Source organism: Hylaeus anthracinus, unplaced genomic scaffold, assembly GCF_026225885.1.
Source record: "Hylaeus anthracinus isolate JK02 unplaced genomic scaffold, UHH_iyHylAnth1.0_haploid 12000, whole genome shotgun sequence".
NCBI classification, from domain to species: Eukaryota; Metazoa; Arthropoda; class Insecta; order Hymenoptera; family Colletidae; genus Hylaeus; species Hylaeus anthracinus.
The window spans coordinates 11,813,899-11,840,185 of NW_026534347.1; the positions used below are offsets into that span (position 1 = coordinate 11,813,899).

Below are 26,287 nucleotides of genomic sequence, written 5' to 3' on the forward strand. Positions count from 1 at the left end.
GTAATTCAAATCGGAAAGTCCTTTAGCATTTTCCAATCCGAGATTTTGTTCTTAAAGTAACTGTTTCGCAATACTCGCGTTCAAAAATATAATTGGAAACTTAAAAGTATAGTCTAAAAGTATAGTCTTACTGCTTTCATACACGTCCACGATAAATCGATACGTATATCTACACATGCATTGGTAATACTCGAGAAATTATTGTAACGATAACGTTGACTTGTTACCACGCAACTTCTCTACGTTCTATTTCAGATTTTAATGAATTATATCTCAGTAACGGCACGGTCAATAATTGTTTTATTTTTTCTTTAAATGGTTTATAATATCGGCTTTTATAACAAATCAAGTTTTCAGCAAGTTCCTAAATTGCATTTATATTTAAATTGAAAACGTTCACGTGAAAATCTGTGTGCTCCATATGGGTCTGTGTTAAAATTACAAAACTTGGTATAATGTTTCGTAAAACTGAGGTGGTCAATTTAAATCGAAATAGACTCATATGATCCTTATTTAATCAAAGAAGAATCAAGCAAAGTTTTGATAAAATCCTCCATTAAATAAATCCACGAAACAAGTACATTAAGATACAAGCAATTGAATTTCATGAGCTTCATTCCCAGAGCCTTTTCTACGGATTACTTATATTTACCTATCTCTACTTGCATGTATTTGCGATGGTTCCCTTTAAAAAAATCGTCAACGTAAACTCCCTTTGCGAGACAACGTATGTGCTACTTTGCCAACTGGAACTGAAAGTAAGCGGATACCAAGCCCAGAAACTTTAACTGCTTGGGAAACGTTATAGGATTTCTCGACTTTTATTTCTGTTAGCTCGAAGAATTTGTACGTTTCGGTCTGTTGGAAATTGAAAATAGATATTGGCAGCACCAACCTAGTGTCCTTAATCCTGCATGGTTTGGTAGTATCTATGAAATATCTGGGAATAACATTATTTATTGATTGCGTTGCTCTGTGCGTAATGTTCGATTTATATCGTGAGCAATCCTAACACATTCTGAAATAAATATCACTATTACGTTATTTGTCATCGAATTAAATTAATATATGTAAGAATTTAAGGGGGTATCCTGAATTAGGAGGTCTAAAAAAGCGGTTTTTCGTGAATTTTTTTAGGATGGAAAAGAATTATTAATTCTATCGAACTTTTTATTCTATTTTCATACATATTTGAGTAGTCTGTACAAATTTTTTCAACAAGAAATATTCAAATTGAGTCTACTGTGACGCACATTTGTAGGGCACGTCACAATTAAAACCTTTTATCGACGGGAAAGATGCAGGTCGTAACTTTAGTTTGACACAAAAAATTCAAAAGAAATTCCAATTTTCATACATTTTTCTTCATAGTCTATTTTCTTTAGTAAAGAAAATTATCTTAGTAGAGAAATGTCTTAGTCTATTTTTCTTCTTAGTCTTTTTTCTTAGTTTATGTGAACTAAGAAAAACCCGCAAAAATGGTGAAATGTGAAATTACTGCAATTTTGAAAAAAAGAACGAGTTCTTTGGGTGAAAAAGATCACTTTAACTTGATAAAAAAGTTGTTTAAAATTTTTTTTGTATGAATTTCCTTAGTTCACATAGAAGAAAAATGTATGAAAATAAAAATTTCTTTTGGTTTTTTTTTGTGTCAAACCAAAATTACGACCTGCATTTTTCACGCCGATAGGAGATTTTAATTACGAAGTGCTCTACAAATGTGCGTCGCAGTCGACTCAATTTGAATATTTCTTGTTGAAAAAATTTGTACAGACTATGTATGAATATGTATGAAAATAGGATAAAACGTTCGATAGAATTAATTATTTCTTTCCATCCTGAAAAGATTCACGAAGAACCGCTTTTTTTAGACCTCCTAATCCAGGATACACCCTTCAATGGAAAATAAGGCACGGAGATTCGAACCCACGACGATCTTTGAATCCACAGTCGACCGTTCTTTCGACACGACCGATTCCACAGCCAACGTTTCGTGTTCTCATTTGACTCCTTATTGTTGAGTATGAGAGACGCGGATACTACATATACATACACTGCGGTGCATAACTATGGCACCACTGATATTATTAAGATTTTTTAAACTTAAAAGAAAAATTCAAAGAAAGCAGTTGAATAATATGAAAAAGCAATGTAAATATTAGGTGGACTGGAAAGTAATGTCGTTTCTTTTACATTAAATTCAAACAAATTTTTTATAAATTTCTATTTTTAATTATTAATTATATAATCGCTCCCGTTATCAATAGCCTTTTGCCATCTAGTGTGCAAATTGCCAATACCATATCGATAAAAATCAATGAGCTGATGAACGATAAACAAGTATTTAAAATTGCGAAAACGACATTACTTTCCGGTTCACCTAATAATTAATTTCAGAGGAAATATACTGAAGTAGTCTAAGCATATATCGAGATAAAGTCGACAAACATAGAATCGACATTATAGAATCGGTGCAATACTATAGCACCACCTTTATTTTCATCACACCTCAAGCGTGTTTGTCACCAAATTTTCATCTAATTCAGAGTTTTATTTATTAATTAATATAAAGCCACGCGGTAAGTATCTTCTTGAGAGAAAGCAAGGTGAAATTTTAGCTTATAACAAGCTAGAACTGGGAATTAGAAAAATTGCACGTAAGCTTGGCCGAACCCCTAAAGTAATATCAAATTTTTTACGTAATTCGTCGAAATATGGCCAAAATAAGAAAGGAAGACCTAAGAAGAAATTGTATGCACGTACTGAGAGGCAGATTATTAAAATTGGGAGCAATAGTTTGAAAACCAGTCGGGAAATTGCAGCGGAATGTAAACTCGAAGTGTCACGTTGGACCATTCAACGTGTCTTTAGAAGGAGTCCAAACATTGCCAGACAAAAACTAATTTCAGCACCCGTTCTTTCCAGACTCCACAAAATAGCAAGAATAGAATACGCTCGCGAAAACACGAATAAAAACTGGGATCATGTAAGTTTAATGTTAATCGACAAATTAAGAAGTGACATTATTTTCTTCCATTTCATGTTCTTTGTTAGGTAATATTTTCCGATGAGAAAAAGTTTAATCCCGACGGCCCAGACGGGTTCAATTGTTACTAGAGAGACCTACGAAAAGACCCAAAATATTTCTCTAAACGCAATTTTAGAGGGGGAACGTTAATTTTATGGGCTGCGTTTTGCTCGAGTGGCAAGCTGGAATTAGCGTTTCCTTTATACAGAATGAATAGTTTAAAGTACATTGAAATACAGGGTGTCTCATTATAATATTTCCACGCGATTATCTCGCAAAATATTCATCATTCGAAAAAAATGAGGCGCCTCCGAGATTTGAAGGTCACCTATGTTTTTTTTTAATGGAAACGTAGTTTTTTTCACGCCTGACACATAGCTTATCTCAAGACGAATTCATTGACCTATATAATGTTGACCTTGAAATGTCATTCAAGGTCATTTTCATGGCTTAAAGTTTTCTCCTTCACTGCGTATTACAATCTACGGTGTCAAGAATCCTTCGACATCATCTTCACCCGTATCACATTTCTTTACATCAAGCATTACGTGATGCCGATTATAGTCCTAGATTGAGATTTTGTCAATGTAAATCATCCTTTATTTTTCTCCTATGTGCTATTTTCGGATGAAGCAACTTTCAAAAACACAGGAGAAGTGAATTGTTACAATTTCCACTATTGATGTGATGAAAACCCTCACTGGCATCGAGCAATTGAACATCAGAGTCAATGGTCTCTAAATGTTTAGTGTGGCATTATTGGTGGCCATTTAATGGGTCCATATTTTTTTAATGATACACTAACTGGCGAACGATACAATAATTTTCTTCGTAATGAGTTGCAAATCCTTTTAGAAGGCATTCCACTGGCCACCAGAAGAAGAAAACTTTAAGCCATGGAAATGACCTTGAATGACATTTCAAGGTCAACATAATATAGGTCAATGAATTCGTCTTGAGATAAGCTATGTGTCAGGCGTGAAAAAAAACTACGTTTCCATTAAAAAAAAACATAGGTGACCTTCAAATCTCGGAGGCGTCTTCAAATAGAAAAAAACAGTGTATACCATTGAATTTCCCCCTTCAGATAGAGCATGTTTCGTTTAAACATTTTTTTCGAATGATGAATATTTTGTGAGATAATCGCGTGAAAAGATTATAATGAGACACCCTGTATTGGAGAACAATTTGTTGCCGTTTATTCATTCGATAATGCCCCAATACACGAAAGTCGAGCAACACTAAGATGGTTTCAAACACTTAATATAAATTTATTAAAGTTACCAGCATGCTACCCGAATCAAAATCCGATGGAATATTTACGGAGTATGATGATACGGCGTATTTATGCACACAACCAACAATTTTCGAGCATTTCGCAATTAAAAGAAGCTGTACTAAAATCCTGGAATGAAATTAACGATGAAATTTTGAAAAAACTAGTTGAGAGTAGGGAGGTCTTACTCATTATTAAATCATTCCCTTTCATTCATTGAAATTATAATTTAATCATTACATTATAATGGAATATTGTTATTACGTTATAATTCCATTGGTGCTATAGTAGCACACCCATGAAATATCTATAGTATTATTATTAGTTGTCTTAAATAAACGTTATGTTCGCCGTTTTATCATCGCTATAATATATTTTTAGCCTCTTTCACATGATGCTATTAAAAATGAGAAATTATTAATTAAATCTACAAAACGCACGAAAATTGTAGCGATGCTATAGTTATGCACCGTAGTGTATATTATTAAAGTTTTTGTTACTGAAAAGCTGTAGTGCCGAACATTATTCATCAGCCCACAACACAGTCTATCCCGTCGTTTTGAGAGATCCTATACAGAGTGAAATCGTGAAGTTATTTCATTCGTCGTCGTGCGCACGAGTCAGTTCCCCGCGGAATAGAGTCCTATTCTTTGGAAGTTAGTTAACCGGAGGCGTCTGCGGGCTCTTTTCTTCCATCGCGCCTATACTCTATATTCTCGCGGTCGACGACGTCGTCGTCGTCGTTAATGATTCGCGGTTCGCGATATTTGCGCCTCATTCGACACTCGCCGTATTTCTGTTGGTATTATTTTATAACGCAACGTCTCTCGAGCGGTGAATTTTGTTTCATTATGGACGTCGGAGAAAGAACGTCGGAAAACGACGATACATTTTTTTTTTTTACGTTTCCAGCTGTTGAATGAAACAGAGAAGAATTATCGATCTAGTTGAAAAATTTCATACAAAATTCTATACACTTAGACGCGTACCTGTACGTAAGTATGTATTAATGTTCACTTTTGTTTTATTTTATATTTTAAGAGCGGTTCTTCAGAGATTTATGAAATTTAGTACGACGACCTTTATACGCGGGCCATTGAAACTACATATTACATTGAGGGAGATAAGAAATTGTTTTTACAATTACAATTGTTTATTGCAAGTCAACGAGGCAAAGAGAGGCTCTCGTTCTTACCATGCTGGTTTCTATACGATTAGGATCTAGAGTGAAAGAGAGATATATATTTATATTGCCTTCTAAATATTCCTGTTTTGTTAAAGTTTTTGTAATAATAAATTGTTACTCCTTACAAATGTAACTATCATGTTTATCCTTGTCGCGCCTTCTTAGATTTAGTACTAATGACGCTATCGATAGAAAAATGCCCAAGTTTGTAGTAAAAATAGTTGCCGCTATTTTTGTATGATAGCGTCACTGATACCTTATAATCAATGATTCTTTATTTTTCATAAATTGACAATAAATACAATTCTATGCTTTATAACATACAATATATTATTTTCATTCACTTTTTAAGCCTTTATCTGCTTTTATATATGTAAATGCTACAATAATAATCGACTCTTCAGTTAGTGGCGCCATCTTACAGCAACAGTGGGAACTATTTTCACTACAAACTTGGGCGCCTTCGAAGGCGCCATTAATACTAAAACCAGTAAATATCTATGTCTTCAATAAAAAAGGACAAACTTTCAACATTCTTTTACATTCGATTGGTAATAGTGGTAATAGCCGGTGTCGAAGTTGCTTCTCAGTCGCTAAAAATTGTTTCGATTAAAAAGAAAAGGTTTTTACCATTTTTTTACAAAACACATGCATTATTTTTATACTGGGCACGGTTTTAAAAATCTAAACAAATTTGAGAATACAACCCCATTTGTCTCCATCAAGAACTTTCAACTTTCAAAAATATTATAATTTTAAAATTGATGGAATGAATATTATTTTAAGTTCATCCGTACAATACTAAAGAGTAGATGCCTTTGCTACGCACGATAGACTGTTGGGACAAGGTTTCAAACAAAAATGCAGGGTAATCTGAGTTGGACAAAATGAAAAATTGATTTTCTCGGAAACGCATCCGCGGATAAAGAAAATGTCATACCAAATGTGTATTACCGGAAACGTAATTCGTTGCTGACTGAAATCACGAGCTAGTTACCTATTAGTTAGTAACGATTTTGAACATTTTTAGAAGAAGCATCTACTGCTGTCCGCGCGGTGTAATATTACAGCACAGTCATATTCACGGTCATTGGTTGAACAAACATTGTTAATAATTAATGTAACTATTGTCAGAAATGAATTTTTAGTTATTCCAGGTAACAGATAGCTATAACGATATATAAAAATTTCTCACGATTTGATGAATACTTATTGTTGGAAACTCTGAAATGCAACGTTGATATTTAGGAGGCAGAGGACGTGCAAGAATTATTTTTATTTTATGCCTTAACGTGGCCTATCTACAGCCATTTTTTCTTTATGTTCGGGTGACGATGATTCCATGTTTTTTCATAAATATACGATTTATTTCTTCATAAGGAAGTTTTATTTTGAATATACCTAATAAACTAACACTTATTCGTGAGATATTTTTTTATATTTTAATATCTATTGATTGGAATAATTAAAACTTAATATTTTTGGCATAATTAAGCATTTATGATACATACAGTATCATTCGGTGTTCGATTAAACATTAATAACAATTACGCTTCAGAATAAGTATTCATTCGAGACATTAATCGTGAGAAATTTGTCAATATTTTAATATCTATTAAGTGCACCAACTAAATATTTATTTATGACGATAGTTACATTAGTTACAAACAATAATTATTATTTAAACAATGATGGGAAGATGATTCTGCTGTGATATTAATGTTTCACGAATTATTTTCTTTGTTAGATTCAACGAGCCATCGAATCGACCATTACGTGGTTGTTGTTCGCCTTTCCCTTCTCTACTTCCAGAAGCACATGCGAGCTGCGACCCTCGACATAGGTATACGAGGGGTGCGGTCTCGTTCTTCGACGATCCTTTGATCGGTATGGATCTCGCGATCGCGCGTCCGCGTCTCGTGTCCCTCCTATGTTTCCTCCATCATCCTAGTTTGGCGTTGCTTGTGGGTACCTTAGTTTCCTTGGTATTGCTTGTGTATCCTTTAGTTTAGTCTAGTTAGTTTTAAGGCATGTATCTTAGTTTTAAGGTTGCGTGTACGAGTGTCTCCTCTGCCAAATAATTATTAATTAACTTGTTTTATTTGTTCGTAAGTCCATATTGGGCTCGTAACATCGTGCTCCACTTCGGCCACTATTGCTTCACGTGATAAGTGTAGTGACCAACCATGTGACTGGCTGAGATCGGTTGCCGTCCTCTAGTGGGTCTGATATGAGAAAGGGTCAATCGACGTCTCCGAGGAATCTTCCACTCTCTGTACGCATCAGGCGAAGTTCAGGCGCCCGGCGCAACGCAGCTCAAAAGAGCCGTCAGACGAATGCAAGTCGTGTCCTGGACTCCTGACGTTGTGCAAAAAGTAGAACTCCGTTTCGGACTCTACGACTGTCAGACATAGCTGGTGTCGCCAGGGCAGGGCAACCCGACGCGGTGCTACCTACGTCGTACACTGTAAGGTCGGATCTGGGCCCTCGGCAGCAGGTATGCAGGGAGTAGAGTACTGGCGGAGACGTTGATCGTCTTTCTCTCGAATTAGACCCACCAGAGGAAGCGGGACTGATTCTGTAAGTCCAGTTTCATGGTCGCGTCGTGGCGCGATTTAGCTTCATTCCTCTTAGTTCAAATAATTATTTGGCAGAGTCAGACTTGGACTTTGGAAATCAAAGAGACTTTGTTTTCTTTGATTTCCACGGTTTCGTACTTAGTATTAAGCTCGTCGACTCTATGTAGAGTATGCATCTACGTATGTATACTGTATGTAGAGGGAGATCGAAGGAAGTTTGATTCCTTCTATCTCCAAGTCTCCAATCGCAGCAACCTCCACGTGGTGAGACCTGGTAATCGGTATTATTCGTGACGAACAGTCCTTCGTCGCAAGTAATAGCGAGCTAATGTCTGCGAACTTGTAAAGTGTACAATGCAAAGTATACAGTGTAAAGTGAGATTAGATTTAGATTAGCAGGGACAACACCGCGAACCCGTGGCTGGTACTAGCCTGTAAAGGAACAAAGTGTGACGTCACACACCTATCTCTTCGCCCAAATTTCACTTACCATTCGTGGATCAACCGCTCATGCATAGATAATAATTTCTAAGTCCCTAAAAATGCGGGACAGTATGAGCATGATTCTTCGCGTTTTTGGGGAACACGCGTGAAAGAATAAGCGTGAAACGTGAAGCGTGAAACGTGAAGCGTGAAACGTAAAGAGTGAAACAAGCGTTTCACAAGTGTGAAAGACTGTTGATAAATTACTCTGCGAACAGAGAGTTCAAAACTCAAATTTGTACCACCTTACTGTCGCGAAAGAACAACTCAATAAATCAAATTAAAATTTAACAAGTGTCAAATCGATACCCTGTCCTTCGGCGTAAATTCGGTTATTGATCGCATTTAAATCATTTTACTTTCATTGAACGAAGCAAAGTCAACTATTTAAGGATTTGCGAAAGAACTTAGTGAATCCTTAAGGCTTACACCTGCCGAGGTTTCTCGTACAGTTCTGGAACAACCTTTATTAGATTCCACGGGTAGAAAGATTCACGTAATTCTTTTATTGTATGAAGGAATAAATCGGGGACCTTAAGGCTTACACCTGCCGAGGGAACCGATTTTCTAGAATAAATAATTGAAGGACGAATCTCAACAAACAATCAATCACGTTTAAGGCAGCCAAATTGCCGCGCCGAATTGAGAGTTTGTCGAGAGTGTAATTTTATTAATTCCATATAAGTATACTTTCCTTATTGGAAATTTACATACGAAAGGGACGACGTGCTCATCTTCGCCGCGTATTCGAGCAGTTAAACACCCCGGGCTATTATCAAACCGACTTAGGTGTCGAACCCGTGTCTCCGCGTGTGGTTTCCGTTGAACCGGCAAAACACCTAAACATTAAAATCGTGAAGCCTCCGGAAGTCATCTCGTTGGCGGAAGCATATGAACAACTCGTCGCCGCCCTGTTTCAAAAAACGCCTATTCACCACTCTGACGACAACGACATGTTCTTCGTCGAGGAAATCATCCGACCTCGTTAGAAATTGATGTCGTTTGAAAGCGATTTCAAATCTCCACGCAGCCATCCAGTAGTCATCGTGACCAAAGATCCACCGGGGTAATTTCCCAAAACAGCCAAATCATAAGGTAAGTAAAATAAAGCAACATAAAAGAGGAGAACGGCCAAGAATAATTGATCCGTAGGACCCCGCACATGCCCTAAATGTGCAAAATCGGACATGTTTGTCGTGCTGCTCAATTTAGTTTCACTAATGCGAGTTGGGACGTGACAAAAGTATTCAATATATAATTAGTTTGCAGAAAAATTCATTTTTATAAATGATGCATTAAATTTGTAGAATTCTCGAGGAATGGGAAAGGTTCAAAAGTCCTTTACTTGTTGGTTATACGAGGGCGGATCAAATATAAACGAGACCTTATTTTTAAAATACTTTTATTCAGCGTAATAAAATATCCAATCACGTATCACTTTTCAACATAATCTCCTGCTTTGGAAATGCATTTTTCCCAGTGGATTGGAAAGTTTTTAATCCCAGTATCGTAAAACGAAGAGTGCTGCGTTAGGAGCCAATTGCGCACAAAGGCCTCCACCGCCGAATCGTCTAGGAACCGTTGTCCTCCTAATGCTTCTTTCAGTGGTCCAAAGAAATGGAAATCGCAAGGCGATAGGTCAGGGCTGTAGGGAGGATGGTCAAGTGGAGTCCATCTCATTTCGTCTAATGTTTTGCAAGTTAAAGCTGCAGTATGGATCCGTATGAAGCCTCACCTATATGAAAAACTCAAAATTTTCTTTCTGCATACATTTGCTCATCGTTTGCTCACGTTTGCTCAAGTGAAATTTTCGTTTCCCCCCTCTTTAATTCAAAAGATACAGGCGATTCAAATTAGATGGGGCCAACTTCACACTAGCCCCACCATTTTGAAAAACTCAAATTTTTCTTTTTGATTCTGTTTCGCCATTGTTTGCTCACGTTTCCTCAAGTGAAATTTTCATTTGCCCCTCTTTAGTTCAAAAGATACAGGCGATTGTTTATACGCCCAAGAGGGAATTATGTCAATTATTAACAAAATTCAAATTTTTCTTTTTGATACGTTTGCTCATCGTTTGCTCAGGAATGATCAATTGGAATTTTGGTTTGCCCTTCTTTAGTTCAAAAGCTACACGCGATTCAAAATTTTGCAAAGTGTGAAGTTGGCCCCACCTAATTTGAATCGCGTATATCTGTTGAACTAAGCGGGGGCAAACGAAAATTTCACTTGAGCAAACGTGAGCAAACGTGAGCAAACGATGCGCAAACGTATGCAAAAAGAAAATTTTGAGTTTCTCATATGCATATGTAGGTGGGGCCAGCTTCACACTGGTGCAGTATGGGGCCGAGCGTTGTCGTGGAGGAGAATGACGTCTCGAATCGGTTAATTACGTCTTTTGGAACGATAAGCAACCTTTACCTCCCTTAAAAGCTCACAGCTCCCATAACTGATTCCAACCTGCGCTGTAATTTCAGAAAGTGTCAGACGTCGATCGCTTTCAAGAAGGATTCGAATCGTGCAAATGTTCTCCTCCGTAATGCTCCTTCGAGGACGGCGATCATATTCTACATTTTCAACTTGTTTACGTCCTTCCTTGAATTTCTTATCCCAGGCAAACACGCGAGCCCTTGATAGTGTTTGATTCCCAAACTGTGCCATCAATCTTTGCGAAATTTCAACTGGTTTGATGCCTTCATGGGTAAGAAATTTAATAATTATGCGTTGCGTAACTGAGACGTGCACTTGTTGCTCTGACATTGTGAATGTTACTGTCAAACTTGTCTGAACTCAACAATGACATGCTCTCCCTACTGCTGACATCCTAAACGATACACTGTAGAAGCGGGCACCCGCTCCCTTTAAATTTTCGCGATCAAAAACAAAAGTCTCGTTTATATTTGATCAACCCTCGTATATACATTATCTAGAGACGCGGCAGCGTCTCAACGCCAAGTACATGAAAAATTATACGCCACCGTGTATACTGTTGCTGGCGCTACCACGTATCTTTTACTCGTAAAACTGCGATTCCAACCTAACCCGAAACTTCTGTCATTAATATCTCGTCACGCCTGCTGTATTTCTAAATTTAAAGGCATTTTTCTAATGTAAATCGCATATAAGCTTTCTAATAAAACCAAAATCAATAAAATCGGTCTATGTACAACTGAGATATCGTAATATCATGTCATGAATCAGTCAGAAATTGTAGATTTTTCTTCTTATTCTTATTCTTATTCTTTTCGTCAACACTTAGCCAATAGGAGCTAAGACCATTCGTCGATTCGTCGACTCTCGGAATCAGTCGGCAAGGCTCGTCGGTCGGAATTGTAACATGGCTGTCACTCATGCTGCTCGTTCATTTCTAACCTGTAACTGTCAGTTTGGATTTGTGACATTTGGTTTCTTGCAACAAGACTTTCTTATATGCATTGTGCGTACTTTTAAAAACTTAAAGGACTGAAACTGGAATTATAATACAATAAATTGTGCGTTACCAATAGTGGATCTCTTTGTACATTTCCCCACTTTATTATTAACATTTAAATTTGTTACAACAAGATTTTCTGCCACGCGTTGTGCATACTTGTGAATTTTATTCTAATACAATAAATTGTGCATTACACATAGTGGATCTCTTTCTTTATTTCTCATTTCATGTTTAACATTTCAATTTCTAGCAACAAGACATTTTTCGATGCAGTGTGTATACTTTGGAAACATAAAAGACTGAAACTGGTATTATAATATAATAAATTGTGGGTTAGAAATAGTGTAGACCTCTTTTTCCATTTCATACTTCATTTTTAACATTTAAGTTTGTTACAACAAGACTTTCTGCCATGCGTTCTGTGTGCTGTTGAAAACTTAAGGGACTGAATCTGGTATTGTAATATAATAAATTCTGCGTTATTCATATGACATTAATTTTATTTGTAAATAACACATACAAACCTTATTTTACTTGCAAATTAATGTAGAGCTTAAAATAAAAATACATTTGTCTTTTATTATAGTGATTTAAAAAGTCTGATTTTTTGGGGACTTGCTAATGAAGCATTCGCGCGTCCGAATCCACGAACGGCGTTGACGTGGGGTTACTCTTTCACCCTGCAGATGAGCCTGAATTTGGAAGCGAGTTTTTAAACAAATCGACATTTTCGTATTTTATTGCTATTCACGCGGGAAAAAGACATCAAAACTGCGTCGCCACAATGCTCTGCACTGTTGAACATGTAATCCACGCAACGTGACAACGTTCCGACCCTTACACTGGCGGTGGACCATCCTTACCTCTACCCCAGTCCCTTCAGCTCCGGGGGCAGTTTTCAAAACGGGACCTTTTCGGCATTCATCCTTAACGTATCGAGAACAAACATGGTGAATTTCATCGCCCTCCGATGTGTGGAAGTGCTCCCTTACGAAGGGGGTTGAAAATTTGAGAGCTGTTCCACCCCCCCCCCAAAGGGTGCTTATGGGGTGCACGGTATGTGTGATGGCATTTTTTGGATCAGGGGAGTCCAGAGAATGCATTGAGCCCAAAATCGAGACCGTCGTCCAAAAATTGTGTATTTCAGAGGGGTTGGGGGTTTGTGTGGGGTGGGTTTGTCCGAGAGGGATTTCAAGGGGTCCATTTTGTAGAGGGCATCAAAGAGAGTCGCCCTAAAGGTTTTTTTAATTTTGTTAACCCTTTCCATTACTCCTGGCACCTTTAGAAGTGACGTTTTTCGACGCGCCCCCCTTTTAGGGGGTGAATTAAACCCTTCGCGTCAACCCTCGCCAATGCAACTTTACACACGCCTAGGGGACACTTCAAAAATACTCCTCACGCAATTTCGTTTCAATCGGTTGAAAACTCCCATAGTTACGACGGTTTGAAAAAGTGTCCCACTAATTGTTTGAAACAGTGTACTATCCACTTCATCGGAATCTATTACTGGTTTCACAAAATTTTTCATTTTCCTAATAATAATTTCGCTTCCACTGTCTGAATCTTCGCTGTCATTTGATTCTGTCTCACTAATATTTGGCAGGTTATCGGCGTATATTTCGTCGTCACTTTTACTCATTTTTAAAGGATTGGATAGATACACTCCCGTCCATAAGTCACCGGACACTTACCCGTTTTCAGCAAAATTATTATTAAGACTGAGATACAACTCTCTAGCGTGATTTTATTGTTGATTTTGTAATATTTAGATTTTTTTACGATAATTTCGGTATGCAACAATACAAATAAATATTAGTTATTTAAATAAATGTTTAAGAAAGGAACTGCATTCATAAATACTCATTTTATAAGATTTTCATTCGGTACATGTTGGAAAATATTGTTCGCATTGGACGTTCAAAACCATCAGATGACTATATTTCGAACATTGTAAAGAGTTTATAAACACTCTAAGAGAAGTTTTAGATTAAACAGAGATAAACATGGAGCTGCGAAGGCGAAGTCGCTGTTTCTTCTTCATTTCAAGTTTGGCAGTGCATGTGATAAGTATGAGCAGTTCTAGAAAAGAATTATCAGTTCAAAAGCGTTCGAGTATTATTACTCTGGCTAAAGAAGGTTATTCTGTGCGGGAAATTGCAATAAAAACTAAAATTCCGAAATCAATAGTGCATGATACAGTCAAAAAGTTAATAAATACTGATACTTTTGAATATAAAAAACGAACTAGACGATCCAAAAAAACAACAGAAAATGAAGACCGTTATATACAAACGCTAAGCAAACGGAACAGGAGAATGACAGCACCAGAAATTGCGGCAGAAGTCAACAAAAATCGAGAGGATTCAATTGGTACGACAACAGTTAAGCGACGTCTTTTGCAAGCAGAGCTTCGCGGGTGTGTTGCAGTTAAAAAACCACTATTAAGGACTCAAAATAAAAAAAAGACTGCAGTGGGCAATAGTACATAAAGATTACACTGCTGAAGATTGGGAAAAGGTGTTGTGGACCGACGAATCGAAATTTAACGTGTTTGGTACAAAACGACGAATCCATGTGCGTAGGAAACAAAATGAAAAATTAATTCCCGATTGTATTGTACCAACCGTTAAGCATGGGGGTCAGTCTGTTATGATGTGGGGTTGTTTTGGGGCAAATCAGACTGGTGATTTAGTGCAAATCGAAGGAATCTTAAAAAAAGAACAATATTTGCAAATTTTACGTGCCAATACAGTCCCGTCTGGTAAACGATTGATCGGACGAAATTTTATATTCATGCAGGACAATGATCCGAAACACACCGCAAAAATCTGTACAGCTTATTTAAAAGACCTGGAAAAAAATCAAGAATTGAAAATGATGATATGGCCTCCGCAATATAATAGATATAGTATCAACCGATAGTGGACAAACAATAGATAAACAATGGAAAAACAATAAGCAACTAAACGTATACGTGACTCCGGTCGTCAAAGTGTTAAAGTTTAATAAGAAATTACAAAAATTACAGTTTTTCTCATTTATTCTTGCAAATTGTTCTTTTTCTTTGCAAATTGTGAATTTTTAAAATAATACCTAGAATAATACCTAAATTAAGAAAACTACCTATATGAAAAGACAGAAAATTCCATTCGATAAAATAAAGGGCACACTAAAAGATGACTGCCTCGGGCTACGATATAATCAGACCTGCCTAGACTCATCTGTGAGCAATTGATGTATCAATAAATAACGAAAACGTTCTTTGGACGATGGGAATAATTCAAAGGTCTCGCAAAGTATCAAACGAGAGTGTCTTTTTTTTTTATTGAATTATATATAATTCGTTTTTGGAAAATATGATATATATATGTATATAATATAACAAGAAATATAATTAGACTGACATGAGTTCTATCAAATTGTCCGGCTCTCTATGATGTTGTGCATCTTTGGGTTGGTAGTATAGCTCTTTGTTTCCATCGTACGATTCCTAATCGCTTTCAGCTTCTCGGTCACCTTCGCGACACATTTGCAAACGAATCTTCTTGGATTCGTCGTAGTTTTCTTCGCTACTTTTAGTTTTCTTATCCCGCGCACAATCCCACTCGCTCACTCGTTTTGCTATCATCTTTTCCATCGTGTAACTCTTTGAGGAACAAAATGTCTCTTACTTTTATCTCTCCCGTAACTACTTTTGTACCATTGAATAATACAGGATGATCCACTACAAACAGAATCTTTAAACTTCTTTACAGTCGGAGATGAGAAAAAGTAGAATAGTTTCCATAGGAACGAGCAAAGTGTAAAAATAATTTTTTAAGAAAGATTATACCGACGTCTTATCTCGTATGGTACGTTCAACTGCCCTGTGCAAAATTAATTGTTTTTTTTTTTTCAGGAAATAAAGTTCTGTTCGCGTTGGACCACTCTCTATATTAATAAGAAAAATCTTTTCTTCCCGATACACGTAAATTGTACAATTCCTTGTTCATCTATCGGCAAGAGGCTCGTCGAATACTTCATCTTTCTGGGCCTCAAAGAGTTAACATCATACTAGCGCTTGGGCCATAAAAAAAAGAAAAAAAAAAATAAGAACAGTGAATATGTTTTCTACACCTCCTCTTCGCTTCACTCAATAAATATAAATTACGTTCATTTGATCCACTCTCGTTTCCATCTTGATAATCGACAGAGGACAAGTCGCAAGCTCAACACATCCTGCATACGAATCTCAGTAAAAAAAGAAAAGCTCTAAACTATAGCGTTAAGCATAAAGGCACAGCCATCGTTTGTCCTTGTACCGTATGATATGTCCAACGAAAAAAAAAACAGTAAAAAAAAAATAATATCAAGCCTGATCTAAAAAGAATGCAAGCGTGCGGTGTAACCAACTCGAAACTTGTCTCCCCGTTCGATCGAGGAAAGTGGAGGAAGAGACGTTAGCTCGAAGCATATTCACCGTAGGCAAGATGCATCGCTATTCGACAACGAGACCTCTATTGTTTACGCCAGCTAACGTCTAAAGAGATCGGCGACGAACGAACTGCGACCCGTTTCCTGCGTCCCGCACAGTCTTTTAACAAAAGGATGGAACAGAATGCAAGATAACATAGACGTAAAGTCACCGATCTCTGGTCTAACGCACATTTTGATAGTCGCTATGCGAGAAATGCCAGGAGGAATTCGACCAAGCTTCTCAAAGTAAAATTTAAGGGAGTATCCTGAATTAGGAGATCTAAAAAAGCAGGTTTTCGTGAATTTGTGATGGTCTCATGGTAGATTCGTACTTTTTCCCTCCAAATCCAGAACCTTCTTCTCCTTCTCATATGGAGATGCTGCAAATTTCAAAAACACGTGGACCCATATCGATCATCGTGGTATAACCAAGAGTTAAGCGGTTTTTCATGAATTTTTTTAGGATGGAGAAAAATAATTAATTCTATCGAACCTTTTATCCTATTTTCATACATATTTGAGTAGTCTGTGCAAATTTTTTCGACAAGAAATATTCAAATTGAGTCGACTGTGACGCACATTTGTAAAGCACCTCACAATTAAAATCTCCTAATGGCGGAAAAGATGCAGGTCGTAATTTTGGTTTGACACATAAAAACCAAAAGAAATTTTCATTTCCATACATTCTTTTTCTATGTGAACTAAGAAAAACCCGCAAAAATGGTGAAATGTGAAATTACTGCAAGTTTGAAAAAAAGAACGAGTTCTTTGGGTGAAAAAGATCATTTTAACTTGATAAAAAAGTTGTTTAACATTTTTTTTGTATGAATTTTTTTAGTTCACATAGAAAAAGAATGTCACAGTCGACTCAATTTGAATATTTCTTGTTGAAAAAATTTGCATAGACTACTCAAATATGTATGAAAATAGGATAAAAGGTTCGATAGAATTAATTATTTTTCTCCATCCTAAAAAAATTCATGAAAAACCGCTTAACTCTTGGTTATACCACGATGATCGATATGGGTCCACGTGTTTTTGAAATTTGCAGCATCTCCATATGAGAAGGAGAAGAAGGTTCTGGATTTGGAGGGAAAAAGTACGAATCTACCATGAGACCATCATCAGTTTTCCCGAAGCAACCAAGTTAAGCAGGTCGGAAGTTTTGTTGATCCTATTTTGTACTCGTGGGGTAACGAAGAGTCAAAAGAAATTATAAAATAAAAATGGCGCGTATTCCTTAACCATTTCTCGCAAGTACCCGCGTCTACGATAAGTCGCTCGGATAACATTTCAAATTTTCATGCGTGGACGAACATTTCGGCGTCGCGCCGACTCCCTAACGGTGATCGGTTAAACCAGGCACCGGGAAATAAACAACCGCGGGTCGAATGAATTCAAGATTACGCTTATAAGCTAACGAGCCTTCGACGTGACGGCGCACAGTCAACGAAAGGTGATCAGGAAGATGCGAACTTCCAACGAAAAGCATCAAAGTTTCACCCGTACTACTCATTCTCCTATAACAGTTTCTCCCCTCGCTTTCTTCTAAATTCACTTCATTCTGCATGTTCTCTCTATCTCTCGCTACCATCAATCTCCTTTTATGTTGCATACAAAAATAGTAGGAAACGAACGTGAGGTCTTGCGAAACTTACAATCACTTTATCACCCGTTCACCTCGATAGTTAGTTTAATAGTACTTCGAGCGGATCATCCGGCAAGTGGACGACTTCTTCGACGTTCTCCGTCTACCCTCTCTCCCTCTTTCTACTCTCGCTTTGTTTAGAATAGCTCAGGCCAAGTTACGAAATCACTTGTGGCTAGGGGTGTGCGGAATCCCGGTCGGGACGGGAATTCCTCCTGGGATCGGGATGGAATCCCGAGAATTTCAGAATCCCGAATACATCCGGGATTCCCGTGAGTTTCCGGGATCCCGAAACCATTCGGTATTCCCGAGAATTTCGAGATCCCGTAAATGTTCGGGATTCCCGGGAATTTCGAAACCCCGTACATTCGGATTGCTGACATTTTCAAGAATAACAACACTTTCGGAAATCCCAGATATTATTCTATATCTCGTACATTGTCGGGAATACCGGATTTTTGCGGGATCTCGTGTATTCTCGGGAATCTCGAATCAACTCGGGATTCCGCATAAACTCGAGAATCCCCAATATTTTCGGGAATCCCGGATATTTGACGGAATCACGGACATTTTACGGAAATCCGGGATATTTTCGGAAATCCCGGATATTCTCGGGAATCCCGGATATTTTCGAGAATCCCGCACACCCCTACTTGTGACGACTAAACTTGATGCGGATGACTAAGCTCGATGCGATTGCCGCTTAATTAAACATCTGCAACCAGGTGTACTTTAACCCCTTAACCTACACACAACATCCCGATTCCTCGGGCCATACTAAACAGAAAGGTAGAAAGTCCGAACGAATTACCACGAGTCAGACACGTGCTTATTGTTTATGAACCAAATTCCTTACCACGAGTCTCACTCGTGGTTGTAGGCCAAAGGGTTAAATCGTTGACAATGTTTTCATTGACACCGTTTACAACATTTGATGACCGTACGTGTCGTCAACATTTCCATAGACCTACACAGATTTCCACCGACGTTACCTGTTTACCACCGCGTCTAATATAATTTACAGGCACAATTGCGTTCACTGAATTACACTGGAATCTGATTACATTGTATTTTAATTACGTTGCAATTAAATTACACAATTCAAATTATTCAGTTAGTTCAATTACTAATCACGAAATCTAACCGAAGGACAATGTAATTGAAATAAAGGTCCCTAAATTACAATTAAAAATCCTCTTAATTTCAAATTCTGATTGGGTTACATTCGAAACTTCTGAATTACGACGTAACTGAAATACTTTGTAATGAAAATTCATGGAGTGTATCAATTATAATTTCTGCAGGTTCCTTTTAATTTATGAAGCATGTTTATAATAGAAATATGTCGGTAAAAAATTGTTCGAGTAAGATATCTTAAACTTGGAATAAGTTGTATTAGAAGCGATTGCATTGCTCGCAATTAGACAAATGTTTAAATCTGTTTGTTTGCTAGAGCAATCCTCTCGTTTATGGTTTGTGATAATATTCGAGATCAAATGAGAGATTTAACTTTTGAACATTCTCGTTGTTCATTGGCCATAAATAGTATACAACAATTTTGCACACGTTTGTAGAGTCCTTTTCATGGAAAACAAAATTTATTTCTCTAAAAAGGGTCCTATAAACCTGAGTAATGTAACAAGGAAGAACCCCAAAAGTCAAATTACGTTCCTTACCTTGACTATCATAACAAATCACACACAAAAGGATTGCTCGCATAACTACACATGCCAAGTTCCAAGCTTACATTTTATTACCCGAAAGAAAAGGATTATTTATAATAGTTGTATTAGAAACGCCGATAAACAGATAACGTTAAAGTATATTAGCGTTGGTATATACAAATATTGACGCATGCATAAGGGTGATTAAGAATGGATCGATGAAACAGCGCCAATAAAGTTATTTGCTTCAAAGTAGAGTCCATCTTGAAACCTGGAGCTTAGCGATAAATTTCGTAGATTTCATATCTGCATTTAGTGTCGTTCTAACAAGCTACGTTCTCCACCATGTGCTTATGTTTTCAGAACAAAAAAACCGTAATATCCTACGATAAAAGAATATATTTTTCTTGTTCTTTTATCGAAGAGTATCGTACGTTTCTTATTTTGAACTAAAGATAAATTTGACTAAAGATAAATTTGTCGCTATTACGATGATCAGATAATAAATGGCTTTGAGACGGTCAAGCGGCAGATGCATCGAGAATCCGATAAAAGTGTACACGCGGAGCGAAATGAATAAATAAATAAACGTGACCGTGCAATTGGCGATTATGACTTTGGTTCAGCTGTTTTAGTAACAAGACGTAAGAGCAACGAACCGTCTGCAAGCATCGCTATTTCGCAAATTATATTACATTTGTACGCATGGTTTCCCCTAACTCCTCCGTTATTCCTCTGTTCATCTTTGCGACGAGAGTTAATAAACAATACTGAAAATCACTCTAACGAATAACGCTTAAAATTATATGGGCTTCTGCGAGATACCAACTCAAAGTAGAACCAAAGATGGGCAAAATTCTTACTTGGATATACATTTCGAGTAACGAATGATCAAGAATAAACTGTTTATCCGTTACTTGTCGAATAAAAAGTATCATCTACAGTGGGTGTAAAATGTATGATTCGTACACCGATCAACTCCTCCAAAAAAACTTTTGTGTGAAATTGTAGTTTCTTAACTTCTTTTTATATAATCAATGATATTTTACATATTCTCGGAAGTCTCCAAGATGAATATAGTCCAAACAACATTTACTAATCAATATAATTTGTCAAGTTAACAAAAAAATGCGAAAAGTGGGTAAAGGTATAGAAGCAATAAGTATTTGTACGATACTTATGACTAGACTGCGGATCTTTATGCGAAATAAAATTTTACAAAAATTGAACCTAAATAGGAATTTATTTTATTCTGCAAATGTTATAACATGAACTTTATACTTTCAATCTTTTTAATATTCTTGCATATTCCTTGCATTTTGTAGGTTCTTGCACGTTCAAATTTTCTATAAATGCATAAAGATCCGCAGTCTACTTATGACGAACCATTTACAGTAGAGTTTGTAACGTAAACACATTAGTTTATTGCTCCGTACGAATTAGAAAACATGAAATTTCCAGTAAAGTACATTTAAATATGGCTCTAATAGAGGAATTGAAGAAGATTCCACTTCTATAATAATATACAACTAATAATTTAGTTAATTTAATGCTTAGAAGAGTTACAATAATTATAAAATCAAAAGGAAATCCCACGAAAGAAGTATTAATTATTTATAAATTAATGTATATCGTTTTTCTTTTAAATCAAGTTTTAAGAATTAAACAATTGTACAAATACTTATTGCTTCAATATTTCTATCGATTAATTGTTTTCTTTCTCGTTAATTTCGCAACTTACATAAATAGCTATTTTTTTTGTAATCTATCTATTCTAGAGATTTCCGAGAATATGTAGAATGTCATTGCTTATAAAAAATAAGTTAATAAATTACAATTCTACAAACTTTTTTTGGAAATTGATGTGTACGGATACTTTCTCCACCCACTCTAATTCGCAGAATGAAACGTTTCGCATTATATAATTAAATAAATGGTTACACGCTAGTTGCACCTCTTCAAATCAAGAATCGTGATTTTGACGATATAACTCGTTTTTCGAAATATGTTGCAACATTTAAGCCATGATTCATTCTTCATCTGATCTATGATATTTTACGAACTAAAAAAACTGTCTCCGATGCATATTTAGACAATTTTGCTCATCCTCGAGTGAAACCTTGAGGCAGGTGATTTCTCGTGCAAAATTACATGGAAAACGCAGAATGAAGGATTTTCGTGCGAGCCTTCGATTTGAAAAAAATAAACATTTAGAGTACGCATTTGACTGTTTTCCACTTCGTAGATATCGCGTAGCTGCCTTTGCACATTTTCAAATCGAGTGTCTCGATAAAAATGGCTTCGTAGAATTGGTATCTTTCTACATTTGCGGTTCGCTTGTCGCTTGGAACATTTCGCGAGAACTAAAACCTATTATCGGGACATTCTATGTACGATAGTACGATAGGACGATAGTACGTTACATAGGACGACGCTTACAGGCGGTTCCCCACGATAGCCGATAATCATGATTCGTTTCTCTGTTCTCGTTTCTTTCTTGTTAATTATGTCTCAGAGAGATTCATGAACTGTTTTCTTTGTTTTCGTTATAGGTACAATTATCATGATTAATCACTACGACGACTTTAGGTACAGTTAAACACTACGGTTGTGCGCCCATCTCTTTATAATCGAAACGTCGGATAGCGTTAAATTTGCCTAACGTAACTGCTCAGGTCGCTCTCGTTTTCTTCGCGCTTAAACCTACGACTTGTGTTTATGTATGTATGTGTGTTTGTGTGTATGTATATATGTGTTTCTTTTTTTTCTTTTTAATTAAAATTTATCACGCTTTCTTAAGAAGAAAGTAGTGCCTCTCTTTCGTCGCTTGTTTCATAGAGTAGAATAAAAGCTCGCGACACGCGATCTTTGTTCAAATCGAACTCTCATAAAAAGATAGGCACACCTTCACCTACGTCCTGAAGTACAATTCACCGTAAGCGAAGCTTCTGGATGGATTCCACTTGGTTTTTCATGCGAAGCAACGCGCGCTTTCCGGTCCGCAGAGCCGTCGCTCGGATACGGCGAACCAAAATTCGAATCTTTTAACGCTGGATTCGAGATCGGGTTAACGAACGACCGCGACGACTCTTCCGCGACGCGTTAAAGGTCTACGTTGATTCGCAAATTTGTTATAATATTTTATTTTTTTTTTTTTCACAGACGGAGACATTATTTTTAATTACGACGATCACGCGTTACCATCACTGCCGACGAACTGATATACACACGTACTGCTTCTTTCGATAGAATCGGGCTCTCGAGGAGTGTCTCTGTTCGCGTAACTCGGACATCTGTAGGATACAAGAAGCGTGCCGTGATAAGCTTTGGAAGACGAATCATAGTTACATCGTGTGTGAGATCTGTTGTCACGTTATGTTACATACTATTTTCGAAATAAACTCGTCGCGCAAGGTTGCCTTTCGTCTCGGTTAAATCGTCAACGTCGACTTCTCCTCTGTACGGACGAAACAAAGACGTAACGAAAAGAAACGATATCGAAAAAAAAAACATGGCCAGGCAGGTTTCTGTCGTGATAGCTAAGCTGTGATGGTTTCGCGCTACTTAACTACTGTGTCGAACTAGATACATAGAACTGTACTGAATACGTTTACAGATTCACTCGAGCGACATTAACTTGTACCAAAGCGATCGTCGAAGATCAGAGGTCGATGCAACACGATACCGACAACAGAAAAGAAGAAACACGAATTTGTATCCTTGTTCCATGAAACGTTTAGCCGTCGAAAGCTAATGTATCGGGTCGTTTCGCGAGACTTTGCAATGCAAGGATACGTGCAATCCATCGATTCTTTAGATTCAGTCTTCCATTAATCGTTGAAGAGAATTTCAGCAGGACAATCAATGTTTTTCAGATCAAAATAACGTAAAAAGAATTCACTTTGGACATGGCCTACTTTTCGAATTAAACAAAATAATGAAATAAGGAAACGAAACATTACCACCACTCTGTGGATTAATAATATTTATCGTGTAAATAAGTTTGAAAATTTGTCGAGTACGCATGTATTTGATTATTGTACTTAACTATTGGAAAATGTTCCTCTTACAATACGAACAAATTTAATTTATCAAAATTAAGTTTGTTTTCTCGTGGTATTTGAATGAGAAAACTTCAAGGAAACATGCATTTTGAACAAATTTGCCCTAGTATAAATTTATTCTACATAACCACTAGCAAAATTTGCTAGACTTACGATGTCCCCTCATAGGGGACCTCCGAGTGCAAAGGGTTAACACCAAGACATACAGTGGGTGTAAAATGTATGCGTACACCGATTAATTTCCCAAAAAACTTTTATGTGAAATTGTAGTTTCTTAATTTACTTTTTTATGATCAATGATATTTTACATATTCTCGGAGGTCTATAAGATAGATATAGTCCAAACAACATTTACTAGTTAATATAATTTGTGAAGTTAACAAAAAAATGCGAAAAGTGGGTAAAAGTATAGAAGCAATAAGTATTTGTACGATTCATATGACGAACCATTTACAGTAGGGTTTGTAAAGTAAACACGTTAGTTTATTGCTTCGTACGAATTAAGAAACATGAAATTTCCAGTAAAGTACTTTAAAAAAAAGTTCTAATAGAGGAATGCTTAATTTAATGCTTAAAAAAGTTACAATAATTATAAAATCAAAAGGAAATCCCACGAAAGAAGTATTAATTATTTATAAATTAATGTAAATCTTCTTTTCTTTTAAATCAAGTTTTAAGAATTAAACAATTGTACAAATATTTATTGCTTCAATATTTCTATCGATTAATCGTTTTCTTTCTCGTTAATTTCGCAACTTACATAAATAGCTATTTTTTTTGTAATCTATCTATTCTAGAGATTTCCGAGAATATGTAGAATGTCATTACTTATAAAAAATAAGTTAATAAATTACAATTCTACAAACTTTTTTTGAAATTGATCGGTGTACGAATACTTTCTCCACTCACTGTACGTTTACACGCATATCAAATATAAACGAACGCAACGGCTCGTGAAATTATCCGATCCAGTGAATAGCGTTACGAACGCCGCTAAACGTTTGATTAAAAATATCTGAAAGAGTATGTGCTCTGATTGTTAGACGAAAAGAATCAGAAGCTGTCACGTGGTAACGAGTTCGTAACCCTTGTAAACGTTTTCGATATCAAAATTGAGGTAACAAACAATTTGATGCCGCTAATCATAACTGGCAGCAATTTTTTTTTTTCATTTTTTATTTGTATTCTTATTTTTCTCATTAAGATTAAAACAACTCTTTGGTGGCAGTTCGCAGAAGAATCAGTGAGCAATGATCAATCCTGAATGAATGCAGATCCAATCCAATAGATTTGATTGGTTCAACAAGTTGTAAACGTACTCAGTAACATGTACATTATAATACTCGTACATTAATTATTATTATTATTTTAATTATATATAGATTTCCTCGTAGACTGTTACGAGAACCGTTTCGGATAATCCCTGTGTAACTGTGTGTGTTTGTGTTTTTATGTGTTCATTTTAAAATTACCTTTTTTCTTACAATTAAATCTCACATTCATATAGTTATCTGTAAAACCGCGATTAAAATATCTCCAGATATAATATACTGTATATATATAATATATATAATAATTGTAATAGGTAAAATTCTGTTCAGTAACTCTCTGTTCGGTGTAGCATCGTGTGTCTATCATGCCCAACGCCAACAAAAATAAAAAAAAAATAAAAAAAAAATAACGCATTCGTTATCCTTTTTATTTTTTTTTCTACACACACACGCGCGCACGCATATATGCATATTCCTCTGTTCTAGTATTTCTCTTTCCGATGAATCGCAGCGATATGCGGCGGCTCAAGTTGTAATTAATCGATCACACGTGACATTTATTTGGGCTTAATCATTCTCGAACTCCGCGTTTTTTTTTTATCAAAAGGGATGTAACATTTTTTTTTACCTGTATTTTTCGTTTTAAATCTTTTTGTTATCTTATGTTGCTCCGTTCGTGTTGTTCGTTTTTCTTCGATTCGTGACTCGACCGATTATTTATACTCTGGCGGTGTGTGCTTTTTACCCTCTTAGATAATTAAAGGTACGGTTAATATTAATTAGTAAGAATCGTGTGTATATCGGCGAACCGCGAATTTAACGTTCGGTTCCGTTTTGTTTCTTTTTAATTTTTTTAATTAGCTGTAACGGTTAATTGTCTTTTCGTTTTTATCGTGTTTAGCGCTGTCCTCTTCCGAATGGCCCAGCTACCTAATATTGTACCAGTTGATTTCGACGGGTGATTGTCACCTTCACGGTCCCTGGAAGATGAAAAATTAGTTCTCAGAGCAGAGATTCCTGTTTTCGTTTCGTGCTACGCGATACAATGCGAGTGAGTTGCTGTTTGTGCAGATCCGATTTGTGGTAAACGGCTGTTATCGAGACACGCCGATAACCGGCAGATTTAAAGCGTACTTCGTTGCGGAGCGGAGCCACGAAAAATTTGCAAACCGTGTATAATAGTGGTAATCGTCGCTGAAATAA

General features: G+C 36.5%; 1 protein-coding gene across 7 annotated transcripts in view; it reads right to left on the reverse strand.

Moving 5' to 3' along the window:
• Positions 1-19,815: 19,815 nt before the first annotated feature.
• The window catches only part of LOC128890047 (R3H domain-containing protein 2-like), a 39,535-nt gene continuing 33,063 nt past the window's right edge, over positions 19,816-26,287 (reverse strand). For all 7 annotated transcript variants that reach the window (XM_054148212.1, XM_054148210.1, XM_054148209.1 and 4 more), the window contains one exon: positions 19,816-26,064. In XM_054148212.1, the coding sequence (XP_054004187.1) occupies positions 26,015-26,064 (50 nt within the window). In that variant the 3' untranslated portion in view covers positions 19,816-26,014. The remainder of the gene's footprint in view (positions 26,065-26,287) is intronic.